Source organism: Hypomesus nipponensis, chromosome 8 (assembly GCF_054491055.1).
Source record: "Hypomesus nipponensis isolate SF chromosome 8, ASM5449105v1, whole genome shotgun sequence".
Classification (NCBI taxonomy): Eukaryota; Metazoa; Chordata; class Actinopteri; order Osmeriformes; family Osmeridae; genus Hypomesus; species Hypomesus nipponensis.
The window spans coordinates 4,431,394-4,449,212 of NC_140368.1; the positions used below are offsets into that span (position 1 = coordinate 4,431,394).

Sequence of the window (17,819 nt, forward strand, 5' to 3'; positions counted from 1 at the left end):
ACATTTTTGAGACCAAAATAATTATGCTTCAAATAATACCTCGACTCACTTTCAGTAGGAGGAGATAATGGAGACACTGCTCTCTCTCCCCAGCATCTATCTATCTCTCTCTATCTCTCTCTCTCTCTGTCCTTCTCCCTCGCTCTCTCCTTCCCTCAGTATCTGATAGATCTTATAATAGCACCAGCTATGCGCCAGATCTCTCCGGAACACCAGGACACCTGTGTGTTCGGCTCACGCCTGAACCTTTATCCTCTGGCACACTCACACTCAGTCATATTAAACGTTATTGATCTCCGCTGATGGGTTTCAACAAGGAGGCTGCAACACACTATTTCCCAACGGTGTTAACTATCACATTCTACAACATGGATACGAGTGCTGCTGTGAATCTCTTCCCTGCTGTAGGAGTCAGATTGTATGCAGGGGAGACTGTGTAATATAGCATCAGCAACATTAATAATAGCTCCTCAGTTTACTCTAAGGGAATCGTTAATACCTGTTCGCTGATATGGATAGGGAAGGCACAGTCCACCCTTTAACTGTGTGTGTGTGTGTGTATGAACTCCTTCTCAACCTGTCAGCAGTAACTCTTACGTAACCTCACCCTTCCACAACGCCATAAACCTGGTGGTGGAGGGTCAATGGATAGAGAGAGGATAAACATGATCTGGCTGCCATGTCAGGACCCAGTGAGAGCGGCACACTTGTGACTGCACACATGCAACACCACATACTAGGCCTCCAGTCAGGCTCACACGTTTAATCACTCCTCGTTCATCACTGTTGATGATCGCTGTGGTCCAGTCCTGTACCACACAGATCTCCACACAGGTGATAGCAGGAGAGGAAAAGACCATGAATCAGTGCGTCGGTCCTATATCACACAGAGTTCTGTGAAGTTGATCGCTGGACGGAAACATCAACCCCTGCTGCTCATCCTTCTTTCATCCTCTCTTTCTCTCACTCTCACTCGTTCTCTCTTGCTCTCTCATTTCCAATCTTTCTCTCTGTCAAATGTGTTGTCTCTCTCTCTCAAATCCACTGACACACAGACATGCACACCACACACACACACTCAGGAGAGATAGCCAGTGTGGTGATGGCTGACTACTGTATCAGTGGCGGGGAGGGTATATATTCCTGGCGGGTGCTGATAAGCAGAGTCCTGCCTTGCCTTATTTAGTCAGTGAACAGTGCTGACACACCACCAGGCCAGCAGACACTGGATAGGAGGGTGGGCAGGGTATTTGTAACCGAAGGGTAAGTAGTATTTGTAAGTAGGCCCAGAAATGAATGCAGACACAAAGGCGGGTGTGCATCTGTGTGTGTGTGTGTGTGTGTGTGTATAAGCAGGTGCCCCTCCCTCTGCAATCTGTCTCCACTGACCATTCAAAACATTGTCTGTGGTCCAGTCTGGTGGCTGGCAGCGGAGGGGCCAACACATACAAGCTAATGTGCTAACAGTTGAGAAGACACTGTCAGAGTGTCTTCCTGTGCTGAAATAATAATATTAGTCCAGTAAATGAATTGTAATTGTATGACTACATGCCTTGATATTTCTGATATTTCAGTGTATTCATTTAAAGGGCTTGCATTTAATATTTGTGAAAACGTAATTGAAAGTTGTGTGCTACTTGTTTGTCAACAGAAATGTCAAGCTGATCTGAAAGTCAAACACGGCAAACAAATTTGAGCCTACTTTACATAGTTCAACCCTGGCAAACACATGATAATGGTAGCCTTCACTTTTCTCAGTCTCTAATCACTGTCACGTTCAATGACATCATTTCCCTGATTTAAAGGGGATCTGTCCTGTTCTTACGTGAACCTCTAAGAAGGCCACTTCAGCAACATTGTCCTCCCTTTCCTCTTCTGGTGCCGGTTACTTTGCTGAAACCCCGATCACAGCACATTGCTGGGACACATGGTCACACACATACATGGTCATGTATGGGGAGGTTTAAACATGCCGTTTTGCAGTGGGAGTCAGGTGGCTGAGCGGTGGGGAATTGGGCTGGTAATCTGAAGGTCGCCAGTTTGATTCCCGGCTGAGCCAAATGACGTTGTGTCCTTGGGCAAGGCACTTCACCCTACTTGCCTCGGGGGGAATGTCCCTGTACTTACTGTAAGTCGCTGTGGATAAGAATATCTGCTAAATGACTGAATGTAAATTTACAGTTCAGTCTCTGAATGTCTGGGGGGGTGTAAGTTGACTGACGTTTATGTAAGTGTGTGTGTGCTTGTTGTATCTGTATTGGTGTGTCCAGGGGCTACAGGGTGTAACCTAATGAGGAGGGCTAGTTTTCAATTGGAGCAATGCCACAAATACTTACTTATCTCAGTTCACAGCCCTGGCGACACACACACACATGCAACAATACACACACGCAAACACCATTCTCCCATTCATACACTGGACAGTTGTACAATCACTACGCTGAGAGGAGAGGACTATATTAATTTATAAGATTATCTAAAAAACTGTGAATGAGGAGTTTCACTTCTCAAGTGAAAATTTCTCTCACTCTCTACTTGTCTCTCTCTCTCTCTTTCTCTCTCTCTGATAGAAAACCCAGGCACTAGTTAGGACCATAGCTGCATCACTTCGGCTGTATTGATTGGCTGTTCAACACCATGAGGTCATCAGCTTTGCCCCAGGGGCTGATGGGATGGCTCATCTATGCTGTTTCCGGGGGGGCCAGAGATGCAGTCTCTTCAGTTCTCTTATTTCTGCCATCGCTTCCTTTCTGTCCTTCCAGACCATTTAAGTATTTCTAGAAATCTCCCACTCAGCAAATTCACTTGGCTCCCCATCTAAATGAATCACCTCCCTCGTCTCACATCCCATCACTCCTGTCTCCTCTCTCCTGCCTCCTTCATCCTCTCTCCTTCCTCCTCTCTCCTGCCTCCTCCATCCTCTCTCCTTCCTCCTCTCTCCTGCCTCCTCCATCCTCTCTCCATCCTCTCTCCTGCCTCCTCCATCCTCTCTCCATCCTCTCTCCTCCTTCGCTACTCACTCCCCCCTCTCTTCCCTTGTCTCTCCTCCCTTCTCCACTCTCCTCCCTCTATCCTCTCTCCCTCCTCCCCTCCCTCCTCTGTCCCACCTCCTACCTCCTCTCTGCTCCGTGAGCTGGTTTCCACTTCTCTCAGCCCCTCTGGATTCACTGGGTCCATTCCAGGTCAATGCAGCTGGGTCACATGACTCCTAAATCAATATCACCACATCACCACCATGCACTGCATAATGCCACTTACACAACCGCTAACTTCCCATCACCACCACCAACAGCTTGGGAACTTGACTCTTTATCCTTTACATGTAAGAAACAGCACACGGACTTGCTGAGTAGCACCCAAGTGTGCCTCTTGGTCTGTTTCAAGCAACTGGCCCGGGGATGAATGTGCTGTTCATTAAACAAGACGTAAACCTCAATGTATACACCATAGTCATCTAGCTCTGTGTTCACGTGCAAATGATACTTCAGTCTTGGACTAAGGGAGTTTGGATGTTATAAAAGAATGTTTTGAGCTGAACCCCTCATGAGAAAGGTAATTCGATACAGCACCACTGGCCACTTCAGATACAGTCTGTCAGCTTTACTGCTGTTGCTTTCGCAGCCTGGACATGACAGTTCAGTGCAGTGTTGGTCTTGATCACAGCACTGGAACAGGATATCACTGGACAGATATTCACAACACTCTTCTTTGTCTCTCTTTTAAAACACACACACACACACACACAAACTCTCTCTACCATTTACACATGGCTAGTCGATTGGCAGTATTCTCCTGTGTGCTAAGATGTCGAAAACCATCTTAATAACCTTCAACTTTTTTTGTAGAAATATGAAATTCATGACACTGCTATCGAGGCATAGCAAAAGGCTTAGGCCCATTTGGGTGAGTGAGTCAGTATTAGGCAGACGGTAACATGGGGTCAGCTATTACTATATTAAAGAGAGGGGCTGTGATCATGGATCTCAGTCAGATGTGGATAATCTTTTTCACTGTCTGGCTCACAGTATTCCCTTCTGCAAGCTAGAGAGAGAGAGGGAGAGGGAGAGGGAGAGAGAGAGAGAGAGAGAGAGAGAGAGAGAGAGAGAGAGAGAGAGAGAGAGAGAGGGAGAGGGAGAGGGAGAGGGAGAGGGAGAGGGAGAGGGAGAGGGAGAGGGAGAGGGAGAGGGAGAGAGAGAGAGAGAGAGAGAGAGAGAGAGAGAGAGAGACTGCAGAATAGAGTAACCCTGCACACTCTGGGAGTGGGGTTCCTGTTCCTGGTGAGAACAGAGGGGTCTGTTTCTAAAAGGTCACGTCCAGCCCACCTGTCAGAGAGCAGGTGCCCCACCAGAGCGCCACTTGGCAGGGGGACAGGTATCGTTTTAGGGCACACGAGATGCACTTGGCATGGCCGCAGGTATGGTGATATTACACAGCAGAAGCGTGGCCCTGCTCTGGGGCATCTAAGATATGGGCAGAGAATAGAAGTGGGACCTTTTCAAGGCTGATCACACCAGCGCTGAAACAAGAGGCAATAAAGAGCCACGCAGAAGCACCGAGGCCAAATGAATCAAAGTTAGGGCCTTTGTCATGGGGCTGTGTAGGGGCAGTGCCTTCAATCAAACCCACAGGATCAAACGGATGATTGTCCACAGGAATAGTCGTCTTACAAATGGAAATAATACTGATGGCCTTGGGAAACTGGCAGTGGTTCTGAGGCTACGGATCTGGAGGAGGTGAAGCACCTCCACCAGTTTGTGTTAGCGGACGGAGCAATTAAGACCAGCTTAGCAATCATGCTGGCAGACAAACAGGCAGGCCGAATGGCAGACAAACACCAACGAACACACACACACACACACAAGGACCTACCTGGAAGCTGCTATTTCCACTTTAGTCCTGGCGATGGCCCCGGCTCTCTGGGCCCCCTCCACGGCCCGGTCCACCTTCTCTTTGGTTTTGGGGTTCTTAAGAGGAATCAACTGCTTCCGTATTCCACGCACCAAAACGTTATTTTTGTACTTCCCCTCCTCCTTGGTGCCCTCTGGGAAAACCGTGCAGCCGTAGCCGTGCCTCTTGTTGTTCACCCACTCCCCCTCGTACTTCATCCCGTTGGAGCGCTCGCTGACGCCGAAGCCGTTGCGCTTGTCGTTCTTCCACTCCCCCATGTAGGTCTCGGTGGTGGTGGCGTCCACGTGGTCCTCTGACGGCATGTCCTCGTCGGGCAGCTCGCCGTCGCCCAGGGAGACGGTGGAGTTGGCGTCGCTGGAGCTGATGCGGCTCATGGCGGCGTCGCTGCGGGCCGAGCTGCGCTTGCTGGAGATAGACGTCCGCGAGTCGGACTTCCGCAGCCGCTGCAGGCTCCCGAAGAGCGAGCCTCGCCGGAACAGGCCCTTCTTCTTCCCGGTCGCCACCTCGCTGTCCGAGTGGAAGTTCAGGACGAAGCCGCCTCGGCCCCCGCTGGGAGCGTCGCCCCCCGCGGAGAGGTCCTGCAGCACGGTGCCGTTGCTCTGCTCGGAGCGCAGGGACGCCAGGGAGGTGCGCAGGGGGGAGCGGATGACGGTGGCCATGCCGTAGGGCACGCTCTGACGCACGCCGTAGCCGTGGCGCATGCCGCCCATCCACTGACCCTGGTACGTACCTGGGGGGGGGGGGGGGGGGGAGAGGGTGACCGGGAGAAATGATGAACCGACATCCGTCATAATAGGCTAAGTCAACTTTAAACACTGTAGAATGTGTTGTTGCTTCTGCCCCTGCTCTATCTGATCTCCCGCAACATGGGTGTGTTGAGTTCAGTAGAAGTCTGTACACACACAGCTGGCATCGGTCCTCATCCGACATATCAATTCAGTGATTGTCCATGAGGGGAAGTCGGAAAGTGGACATTTTTTGTAAACAGATTATACAACATTTTTTTTCAACAGAGCCCACAGTTTCTAAGTAGTGACTCCCGCAGTGCCTCTGCAATAGGACTGGATGACACACGTATAGACTGTGGTTACGTGGTCTTGGGGGAAATATTTTTACGCTTACAAATCAGTTCCTTACTGAGCTTCCTGCATTCGTGGTATGAAGCCACTTAAGGCCTCTGGTCTTTATCAGCATCCAATGAGAAGATGTCAAAGAGACCAGACAGTGTCTCCAGGTCTCAGTGACCTGAATACATCTGCTCTCCTTGATCTAATGAAACTCTTCCATTTGGCATTCCAACTGGAGACGGCCTAGGTCCCTTTTCTCAGAAACGGAACAATCTGCACACTTGTCAAGTGAATGTTCACCTTTAAGATGCCTTTAATTGTCAGACATCGTGTTGTATCTAGGGTGCAACTGAGGTTGACTCTGGTGCACACCAGATAAACACTGACAATGTCTCAATGTGATGACAGCCCAAATAATAAGGCCTGTTATCGGTTAGGATCACAATAAACCCAAGATCCTCGTGTTCTACTGTAGGAAGCTGTTGGGTATCTTGCGGGAGAGTATCTCTTCATATACTCACGTGACGGCATAGCCAGCATCTCTAACGCAGTCACCTACTGTATGTGTGATTAAGGTGGGAATGCCAAGATGACTAGGGATACGTGTCACTCAGTGAACAGCCTGCTTCTGTGTTCTGTCTGACAGGAGACATGTTTACCCGCCTTGACTGACTAGTAGGAATTGTGGATAGATCTCAGACAGAACCAAATATTCAGAGTAATTCTGTTGCGGTTTAGTGCCATTTATGCTCAGTTTCTGTAGGGTGTTGTTTGAAGGTAAACTACAGGATTCCACACTGGCAGTCTGCCATTTCCAGCACACTCAATAAGGCCAGATGGCCACTTCATGACAACAAATCAAATTGACCTCACTCAACCGATTCATAACTGTATGAATTACTAGTGGTGAGACCACTAGATGGTTGATATTTGGTGATGAAATCAATTTGATCAAAACAGGACTGAAAACAAGAGACCAAGAATGTTCTCTACAATGACTTCCCATTATCTACAGTGTATCCATTGGGCTTGTGCCTTATTTTTTCTCTCTTGGATCTCTCTTGGATGTGTTATCAGCATTATACTGAGTATTACATATAACATCTCTCTCTCTCTCTCTCTCTCTCTCTCTCTCTCTCTCTCTCTCTCTCTCTCTCTCTCTCTCTCTCAGTCTCTCTCTCAGTCTCTCTCTCTCTCTCTCTCTCTCTCTCTCAGTCTCTCTCTCTCTCTCTCTCTCTCCAACCCTATGTTGTATGGGGCGAGTTTGGGTGGTAACAGGACGACGGATGTTTGACCAGTGTTTCTCTGCTCACGCCTCTAATGGACTATTCCTGTGACTGTTCTAAACTGATCACGCCAAATCAAACATCACCAGGAGGTGTGAACCTGGTCTGTTCTCACTTACAACACCCTACTGAACGCGTCAACAGCTGCGATTGTGTCAGTTCAACCCATGTGGCGGACTAACCTCGAAACAATAAACCCTTTTCACTGACAGTGGGGTGACACTCTTGAGCGCGAGGTGTTATTTCGGTATGCTTAGAATTTCTCCCGGGTTTTATTTTGAAAATTCCACAAGGATCTGAGATAGTCCTGTTATAGTTAGTTGTATTGGGTCTGTGTGCTTAGTGTGCCCTGATTTGACCATTCAAAACTAGTAATCGATGCATTGTACCATCGCGCCGGTGACAGAAGCGGCTTTGCCCTCGGCCTGAATACACTGTCACATGAGTAGAAATCAATGGCTGAAAATGTAAGTAGCTGGTCACCGACCAAACCAGATAACTTCCCCTAAACTGGTGAGGTAACAGGTAGTAGTGTGGTGTGAACAAAATCTCTGGAGTCAGTTTAAAATCTCTTAAATAATAATTATGATTCTAAATTCATTTAGGATTCGATTTAAGGATGGCCTATTAATAACATGGCATTCACAACATAGATTTAGTGCGCAACATAAACTCAAACCCCAACAGTAGTCTGGCAAATTCCTTTTTTAATACTCGGTTTAGATTAATGGATTAATGCGTCTCCATTGTCACCCCATTATGTCTGAATGGACATCCTCGCACGCACGCCGAGACCCATTTAATGGATATCGGTTTAAAGGAACTCGCACGCGATAAAAGAAAAACAAACAAACACATTAGATCGTTTTCAATCATAGCAGGCCATTGCTGCTGTGTCTTACCTCCATCGCCATAGGTTTCGATCCCGTATCCGTCCTGAAGCCCGTTACTCCAGGTCCCGTCGTATCTGGCAGGTGTATTATGGCTCTGACGAACCCCGTAGCGACCCTTAAAACCGTGACTCCACTCGCCTCTGTAAAGCCACTTTCCTTTGGTCTCCACTCCGAGCCCATGTCGTTTCCCCTGAGACCAATAGCCCTGATAGGTATTCCCACTTGGCCAGGTGTAGACCCCCACTATCTCAAAGCCGTGGGACCAAGAGCCGGCGTATTCGCCCTGGCCCTTGGGTCCGGTGCAGATGCCGTGTCCGTGGGCTTTGCCATCCTCCCACCCCCCGCAGTAAGTGCCTCCATCGTCGAAGTCGAACCTTCCGCCCGTCATTCAGAATAGGCTACAAATAAAGCTGAACGCGGCGTAGACTCAATTGTCTCGTATTTCCCCCGCGGGATCCAGGACCGAAGATGAGAAGAAAGGATGAGCCAACAAGAGGATGACTCTGTTTACAGAAGAAAATGAATAAAAACTATGAATGTGACCAAAAGAGACTGTAATTCCAAAGATGAATATCTAATAAAAAGCATGCGTAATGTTTAGTGTGTGAAACCCATGAATGGGAAGCGTCATTTACCCAAGTAGCACGCCTGTATCCGCCGCTGTGTCTGACGCTACTGTCACCCCCCTCTCACCCACTGATCACAGAGGGAGAGAGAGAAACATCGAGTCGCCGCCGAAGAAAGACACTGCCAATTGCAACGTCATGCCAGTGGAACCTCCCACTCTCTTCCCCCTCAGCTAATTAAGAGCGTGTACGCGTTCGAGTCCCCTGAATAATGTACCGCTGTTCGCCAATAAATCATACTTCAAATGGCAGAGCACCTCTAGAACTGCCGCTCAATCTGCCACCGACATAACGTTTGAAAAACGCGCCTATTGCCTTGCACAGGTGTGTTCTTCGCGGTTCTATTTTTTTTGTGTGTGTGCCATGGCCAAGAGGGCAATACCATGTTTGTAAGCTTCTCTAGTTCAATACAGCTGTTGCAGTATAGTAGGTAATAATTTGTTGATCGTCACAAATGCTGGATGTAGATATAGGCCCACATAATATTGCGCAACAACCTCTTCATAGTCCAATTTATCGAAGATGGTTCGAGATAAAGGCGTATGCTTGAAGATTTGTCACAAATAAACATTAAATCATCTGATGAAACACTTTTTGAATAAGCAGAGATTTGTGTGGATAACAGTGACATCTGTTGTTCGTTTAGGGCAACAACCTACATTAATCCAACAAGGACCCACAGTCAACTCTATAACATCAAAACGGTTTATGCCTGTCTAATGGTAGGCACATGATGATTCAATCATCCGTTCATTGCCAAACTAGTTGGATGAACATTAATACATGTGTTGTCTTAACAAATATAGCCTTCCTAATTTATAAAAATTGAATACAAATGTGATAATTTGACACAGCCTACACGTACTTAATTTTGTAATTATGATTCCGATTCATGCAGTAGATCTATAATAAGCGGTCTCATTAAAATCCGTCTGTGGACTCATGCCCACAAACCTCCGTAAGGGTGGGGTAGTGATGACGCAACAATCAGCATCTCAGCTGGATGGGTGGATGTAGCTAACTCCCATCCGCCCCTAAAACACTGACAGCTAAAATGGCGGCAGAAAACAGCACAGAACCTAACGATGAAAAGGAAATCCTCATCAAGGAGGACGCATTTCAGGAGATTAAGGACTTGAGTGGAGCTGTAACAGAATGCCCAAAGCTCCAACAGTCCAAACTGACCCTCTATCACTGGACGCAGTCTTTCAGTTCGCAAAAGGTGAATGTCCGCTCTCGTATTTCAGCACCACAGCAATGGACAGTTTAAGGGTATCATCCGCTTAATCGTGTAATTTTACTGTATGCGCGGTGATATATACATATATATATATATATATTGTCTATCTTCCAGTGGATTATCAATGGTTCTCTTACACCGAATTGCAAAGTAGCCTACTTGAACATATTCAGACAGATAGTTTTCATGGGATGTGTGGGTGCATGCAGTGGAAACTCATGAAGCAAGTGATAAACATCGGTTGCACTGAAATACAGATTATACGAAGGCTGACTTTCCATATCCAACATTTTGAGTTGAATTACATCCATCAAAGCCCCTCACAAAAATACTGGAATGCTATAGATGCTGCAGGGCATTCTTGACATGAAACCCCACAACATAGTTATTATAATGGTATGGGTTTGAATCCCATACAAACATTAGCCATTCAGAAAAATATATCAGCTTCCATAACTGCAAGTGAATGCCACAATAGCACAATTGTAATCGTGAGTTTTCTGAAACTCTGACAGATAGGAGTTTGAGAGAATAAAACGAACAAGCGCTTTGGAACATGGAGAGAGAAGTTAGGCTACAACGGTCAAAGACATGACCTTGGTCGGTAACTGTGGCTTTGCTATAGGTACGCCTGGCCATAGCGGAGAAGGGCCTGCGGTGTGAGGAGTACGATGTGAGTCTGCCCCTGAGTGAACACAACGAGCCCTGGTTCATGCACCTGAACCCAGCAGGGGAGGTGCCCGTCCTCGCCCACAACGACAACGTCATCTGCGACCCAGTCCAGATCATGGATTACCTGGAGCAGAACTTCAGAGATGGTAGGATGCTGTGTGAACTGCACCTTATCCGGTGTTTGCAGGGTTGGTTTCAATAAGGATATACTCTGTGTATTCCTTGAGTGCATATTACTGCATGTCTATATTCAACCTGTTTCCATCCCTTTTTTTATTGGTTATCATTTTATTAATTTGTCTGAGGTTTATTTCCAAGAGAACGAGTCTGTGTGAGTGTTTGTGTATGTTTAGTGTTCCTTCAATTATTTATTTGGATCTGCCCTCTTAATTTGTCCTCTTTTGCCTTGATTTTACATTGACCCATTTTAAGTTCACTGTGGTTGGCGCTGATGTGGAGAGAGAGAGAGACTGGTAAGTATGAGAAGCTACACTGAAGTGACCTGAATATCCAGTACAAAGTCATTGCTTCTCCTGTATAAACAAGATTTAGTCTGATTATCCTAACAAAGAGAGACCCCTTTTGTTGATTAGTTTCCTTCGTGTATGGTGACTTGGTCTGTGTGGGTCTGGTGCTTCCCCAGAGGGCACTCCTCGGCTGATCCCAGAGGAAGGTAGCATGTACTACCACAGAGTTCAGCACTACAGAGAGCTCCTGGACTCCCTGCAGATGGATGCTTACACGCACGGCTGCATCCTCCACCCAGAGATCGCCGTGGACTCCCACATCCCGGCTTACGCCACCACACGCATACGCGGTAAAATGAGCACACGCACACACGCCCATACACTCACATGAACACATACTAAACACACACACACACACTAATACTGTTTTTTGTTTGTGTGTGACAGCGCAAATAGGAAACACTGAATCGGAGTTGAAGAAATTGGCGGAGGAGAACCCGGATCTAAAAGATGCTTACATAGCGAAACAGAGGCGCTTGAAAGTAGGTGTCAGGGTTTGGATCATTGAAGTGTGATGTGTGTTGTTTACTCCCTATCATTCATAAATATAGCTTGCTTGGCAAAACTTTTTTTTGTTGGGGGGGGGGGGGAGTAATTGTAGAGCCTTGTCTTCTCAAAATGTCAATTCCATCGACTAAATGAGAGTATGACTTGTCTGTTCAATTACAAAGCACTTACATTCCCATTAGGAGTATGAAGAATGAATTAGACGATATGAAGCATGTCTCTGTCTCCTTCAGCACAAACTGTTTGACCATGACAACATGAAGTACCTGAAGAAACTTCTGGATGAGCTGGAGAATGTGATGGACCAGGTGGAGACTGAGCTGCAGAGGAGGGTGGAGGAGACTCCAGGTACTGCAGCAGAGTAGAGGACACTGGAGATATGTGTAGGGTATATAGAGCCACACAGAGCAGTGCAGGTGAAAAGATGTGACGGACCCATTTGAGCCTTGAACCCTGCTCTGGATACGCATGACTAATGTCTCTCTCTATCCTTGCCCCCACCCTTTCTCTCCTATTGCCTTCTCTCTCTGTCTCTCTCTCTCTCTTTTTCTCTCTCTCTCTCTTTTCTCTCTCTCTCTTTTTCTCTTTTTCTCTCTCTCTCTCTTTCTCTCTCTCTCTCTTTCTCTCTCTCTCTCTCTCTCTCTCTCTCTCTCTCTCTCTCTCTCTCTCTCTCTCTCTCTCTCTCTCTCTCTCTCTCTCTCTCTCTCTCTCTCTCTCTCTCGTCTCCCTGTAGAGGAAGGCAGGCAGGCCTGGCTGTGTGGAGACTTCTTCAGCATGGCGGATGTCTCCCTGGCCGTCACTCTCCACCGCCTCAAGTTCCTGGGCCTCTCACGCCGTTACTGGGGCAACGGCAAACGTGTCAACGTGGAGACCTATTACGAGCGTGTGCTGGACCGGCCGGCGTTCCGAAGGGTTTTAGGTCACGTCAACAACATCCTGATCTCAGCGGTCCTGCCGGTGGCGTTCCGCTTGGCCCGGAAAAGGGCGCCGGCGCTGATTGGCTCCACGCTGGTGATAGGGATCTTGGGAGGAGCCGCTTACCTGGCGTTCCTCTACATGAAGAAGAGACTGATGCTCAGCTGAGACAGCAGAGAGTACCGAGTCATGTTCCTCAGATGGGTTGGGGGTCCACACCGTGTGAGAGAGAAGCAGACAAATTCAAGAGTGTAAAGAAAATATGCATATATACGATGCTGTATACAGTATATACAAATGTATAAATGGAGAGCGAGAGGGGGGGGGGTGGGGGGTGGATAACCCAGAGCCATGTTGCTGTACAAGACACACAGCTACAATAGTCAAATCTGTACAATGCAGTGTAACATTAGTCTATACGTTTTATCATTTATACAAAACTAAAGGGAGATACATTCCACATGCTGTAGACGATTATCTCTGCGCTGTTGCTAATTGCACAACAAAGCACTTTTAGTCATTCACATACATAAGAACTGTGTTGTGTACGAAGCCAGATAAGTTAAGAGTCATCCTTTTCTACTGTGTCTGCGTTCACTTCATCAGCTGCTTCTGTCAGATCATGTATGGGAATCTTAAAAACCAAAACAGCTTACTTTTATGACGAAATACAGTACTTATACAATGCTAAAATACTTGGTGGTGTGAAAACGTAACATTCTGCTTTGACCAGCAATCTGCTATCACCAATTCTGAAAGGTGCATGTTTGTGTTTTTGTGACTGTTTATCAAAAAATGATCTGAACATGATTCAGACTGAGTGGAACATTCGTTATGATACTTCATAAGGGGGATGATTAAGCTTACACATGCTGTTTGATACTGATCATATCAGTACTCCACGGCCAAACCGGAATATTATTATTTTATGCTGTTTCTTGCTTTATATAATGTCTTAAAACCTCATATAAATACATTCAACACTGCTAATCATGGTTGCACCTGGACCTGGTCTATATCCACCCATGCCCATGTTCCCCAAACTGACCTCACATGGCCAGATGTCAAGCTATAGTATTACTCAGCTCACACACGCACACACACACACACACACACACACACACACACACACACACACACACACACACACACACACACACACACACACACACATCCAGGGTCATTACACACTGAGTATGCTTCTCACCTTGTGTCACATCCTCAGTCACATAGAGGAGTGTGAATACAGAGGGGAGCCACTAAAATAATAAACAAAAAGAGATACTTTGTTGGACTGACATGAGGCTATGAACACCGCGAGCCAATCCCAATATTTGTAAAAGACTTAAGTATTCTGCCGAGGTAATTTCAAGACGTGATGACTTACCAAGACGGAACATGAAAACCCTTTGAAGTAAATATTTACTTTTTTAGATGAAAAAAAAATCTATGATTTTCCTCCTTTTAATTAAACTGATAACATTATTTTTGGACATCCTTGAAGGTTTCTCAAACAAGTCTAAAATCCTCGCAGTGACACCGTAAGGATGTGTCCACTTTCTCCACCACTAGGTGTCAATATTGTCCCATCTTCAACAGATCCTGCCACATTCCTTGGCAGAGTGAGAATGCCATCAAAGTGCTGCAATCGTATGTAATGGTCCGTTTGTGTGGACTGCTGTATATTCCAGCAGAGACAGTCAGCCAACACCATATTAGACAGCTGACAAAATAAACCTCTTTCTGGAGCAGCACTTGGTTGCATATTGTTCAATTGATTGGACCTGACATGTTGCTATTCAGCTGTAAAACAGGTGGCTTGCAATAATTGGACAAAGCTCCGTTCATAGTCAAAATGAAAAGGCATGGACATGTATCCAAGGAGCACAGACAATACAAAGAACACAGAAATGCTGGATAGCATACCACAATATTCCAGGAATGTACATTTATTGGTTTTATTCAGCAAAATAGTGTTACCAAATGTGAACATGTCAGTACAGGCACACTTCTAAAGATTCTCTGATGTTCTTTCCCAAACGTTTGACCAGGGATAGAGTCATCTCAGCCTGACTTCGCCCAGGAGTTGGCCGCTCCTTGATGAGAGTGTGTCTGTATCTAAGCAGCAGCTTCTTCCACATCCACACGCCACATCTTACAGTGTGAGACAGCAGACTAAGTCTGGACTGTAATCATGGCTAAATTAATTCTGAAGTAGAAACATAACTTGAGCTTTGAGACGTCTTCATTGCAGAAGGCTGGCTTGAAGATTATTTGGATTCCCATTTAGACATATTAAACCCCCCCCCTGTGCGTGAGACTGTGACTGGCATCTAGTCAGTCCGGACCACTAATGCAGAGCTGCATGTTCCCCCTGCTGCCATTCAAATAAACAAGACCAACTGTGTCTGCTGCAGGCATCTCTCCACACACACACACACGCGCACACACGCACACACACACACGCACACACACACGCACGGACACGCACACACACACACGCACACACACACATCCACACACACACACACACACACATCCACACACACTTTCTAAGAAGACTGAACAGTCATTCTTTCTCTTTGCCCTCTTTCCAGTGGAACTACCAAGAGCTGTGTTCCATCCCTCTCACAGGACCATAGGGGTGCGGTTGTGTGTAGGGGGTGGGTGTGGAAAGGGAGGGGGTCAAGGAATGGGACAGAGAAATGGAAACCTTTGTGGGTCAGAAAAACAGCCAGGCCTGTGTGTAGGGCCGGGATCCCTCAGGTGGGAAGAGGATGAGGGAGGAAGAGGTGAGGAGGGTGGTGGTGTTAGTGGAGTAGAGTGAAGATGTTATGGCTGAGGAAATGACCTTCAGGAAAGGGGTGTTCAATGGAAAGGTTGGGAGAAGAAAGGACAGTGTGGTGAGACTTGGTGGTTTACCGGAGCTTAGACAGACAAAGTTCCAAATGTTTCCCTTGTGATGATCTTGCTGTTGGGTCAGACAGACAGTCAGACAGACAGACAGACAGACAGACAGACAGACAAAGTGATCTAGAGATGAGGTCATGGTTTGTTCAAGTCAACCTGAACTTGAATTCTCAACTTCACGTGCTAACTACCTGGCCAACTAGCTGGGTGGCTTGCAGCCCACCAAGCCTTCCCCTTGGTAAGGAAGTGGCAGGCAGACAGCTGGGGAGGGGGTAGGCAGACAGGTATGGAGGGGGTAGGCAGACAGGTAGGGAGGGGGTAGGCAGACAGGTAGGGAGGGGGTAGGCAGACAGGTAGGGAGGGGTAGGGAGGGGTAGGCAGGTGGGCATGCCTCAAATGGCAGGACAGTGGGAGACAGTAAGGAAGGTGATGAAGGCTGTGGGGGGGGGGTTGTGGGGGAATGTGGATCTGCCCTGAGAGGTGAAAGTAAGCAGAGGCCCACAGTGTGCAGCAGTAGCAACAACAGAGCCTCCACTTCCAGAGGCCTCTGCTCCCAGAACCTCTTCCAGAGGCTGAGTGGGTGGGAAATGGAAACTTCCACACTCGTTTCTCAGTCGCGTCCCAGAGGAGCACGGAATAGAGGGAAGAGGATGGAAGGATGAAAAAGAGAAAGAGAGTACCTGCATCTCAAAACCCCCTCAGCTCTGGTCACATGGACATGCTCTCTCAGCTGAGATTCTCCTTCTCTTTCTTCTCCCCGTGGGGCCCATTCAAGTGGTTTATTACACAAAAACTAATAGTCAATAGTCTACCATTACCAGTACAATGGTTTTCCGGCATTCCTGAGTGGAACAGCTGTCCCCATGAAACACATAAAATTTTGGATTTCCACGGCAACTTTGTCCACCGCAGACTAACCTTGTTGCATAATAACTCCTGGCATGGGGGCAAAGTAGCCAATGACGTCAAGCTCGCTCTGTCATTGACGAATATCCCAGCAAGCTTTTCTGTCAAGCACATCTAACAGTGGACATCAGATAGACCAGGAACATCTTCCTGGACTCGTTGGCTAATTTCCAACTGTTCTCAGAAGGCCCGAGATGCTTTTCCAGAACAGCAGCCGTCACCACATTTCAGAGGCTCTGCTTTAGTGTATTTGCTGAGTCGACCGGGCATGTTCCTGGTCTGTTGACACTGCTGTTAGAATGACCCCCTGCAAATCTCCTCCTACATGGCTTTACGGTGAAACCCTGTGCCATCATCCAGACCCACATGTGCTCCTCAAATATTTAAACGGGGCCTACATAAACAGCTCTGTTCAGAGGAGCAACACTCAACACCGCTCAGAGAGTCCTCCTCCTCGTCAGTCCAGGCACCGTTGGCCAGATAGGGCCAAGCTAAGCACACCAGCATGTTTTTACACCCATAATACATTTTTCATCAGGTTTGATAAACCAGACATTGCCATGCAAAGGAATACCACTGGTGTGACTGAGTGGGTATTTGATATTACTGACGCACCAAATTCAGTTTTTCTGAAGCAACCAGCATCCTGCGCCAATTTCCGGTAGCGTAGTAGCTTGTCAGCCCATCCATATATGCTTACACACATAGCTTATCAGTCAGTCAACAAATCAACTTGGTGGATAAAATTAACTGGGTGTTCAGACAACATGATATATAGATTTAGACTCGGAGAAGAAAAGAGAAGAAGAGAAAAAAGAGAGAGACAGAGAGAGACAGAGAGAGAGACAAAGAGAAAGAGTCAAAGAGAGAGAGAGACAGAGAGAGAGATAGAGAGAGAGGGAGAGAGAGAGAGACAGAGAGAGAGAGACAGAGAGAGAGAGAGGGAGAGAGACAGAGAGAGACAGAGAGAGAGAGAGAGAGAGAGAGAGAGAGAGAGAGAGAGAGAGAGAGAGAGAGAGAGAGAGACAGAGACAGATAAATCCTTGTGTTGTGGAGGTCAGAGGGGCCCCCGTCCACCTGGGGTGTGTGTTGTGTACGTTCCCCTCCCCATGTGGGGGGCAGCCGGCCCAGTGCTCAGTGGATGAACATCCTAACGTAAATACTGAGCCTACCTTGGCTTTCAGAACCCTTCCTCTCCCATGACCTGCCGAGCCAATCAGATCTGACCTGCTGCATGGGGAATCCAACCTGTGAAACATCCATCTGTCAAAATGAAGAAGGAATGGTACAAAAGGTCAGAATGTAGTGACATTCTCTACAATAAGGGCAGGATAAGTTCAGACCACAACAAAGACAAGCTCA

At 47.2% G+C, this 17,819-nt stretch overlaps 2 protein-coding genes across 2 annotated transcripts in view; one reads left to right on the forward strand and one right to left on the reverse strand.

Moving 5' to 3' along the window:
• The window catches only part of jph1a (junctophilin 1a), a 28,221-nt gene extending 19,361 nt beyond the window's left edge, over positions 1 to 8,860 (reverse strand). The window contains exons 1-3 of the mRNA XM_084702838.1: positions 8,790 to 8,860; positions 8,164 to 8,657; positions 4,870 to 5,638 (exon numbers count right to left, since the gene is read on the reverse strand). Coding sequence (XP_084558964.1) covers positions 4,870 to 5,638; positions 8,164 to 8,542 — 1,148 coding nt within the window. The 5' untranslated portion in view covers positions 8,543 to 8,657; positions 8,790 to 8,860. The remainder of the gene's footprint in view (positions 1 to 4,869; positions 5,639 to 8,163; positions 8,658 to 8,789) is intronic.
• A 616-nt stretch (positions 8,861 to 9,476) lies between these two features.
• On the forward strand, positions 9,477 to 13,704 carry gdap1 (ganglioside induced differentiation associated protein 1). Its single transcript, XM_084702839.1, has 6 exons — positions 9,477 to 10,002; positions 10,646 to 10,838; positions 11,336 to 11,509; positions 11,607 to 11,701; positions 11,960 to 12,074; positions 12,460 to 13,704. Exons 1-6 carry the CDS (start codon positions 9,835 to 9,837, stop codon positions 12,807 to 12,809), a joined length of 1,095 nt encoding a protein of 364 aa, XP_084558965.1. The 5' UTR covers positions 9,477 to 9,834; the 3' UTR covers positions 12,810 to 13,704.
• The last annotated feature ends 4,115 nt before the right edge of the window (positions 13,705 to 17,819 follow it).

Excerpts from the sequence above, each read along its gene's own strand:
- gdap1 (XM_084702839.1), top strand. The coding sequence starts at position 9,835 with ATGGCGGCAGAAAACAGCACAGAACCTAACGATGAAAAGGAAATCCTC. Across the intron at positions 10,003-10,645 it reads AGTCTTTCAGTTCGCAAAAG|GTACGCCTGGCCATAGCGGA; the intron begins GTGAATGTCCGC and ends GCTTTGCTATAG. Across the intron at positions 10,839-11,335 it reads GGAGCAGAACTTCAGAGATG|AGGGCACTCCTCGGCTGATC; the intron begins GTAGGATGCTGT and ends GTGCTTCCCCAG.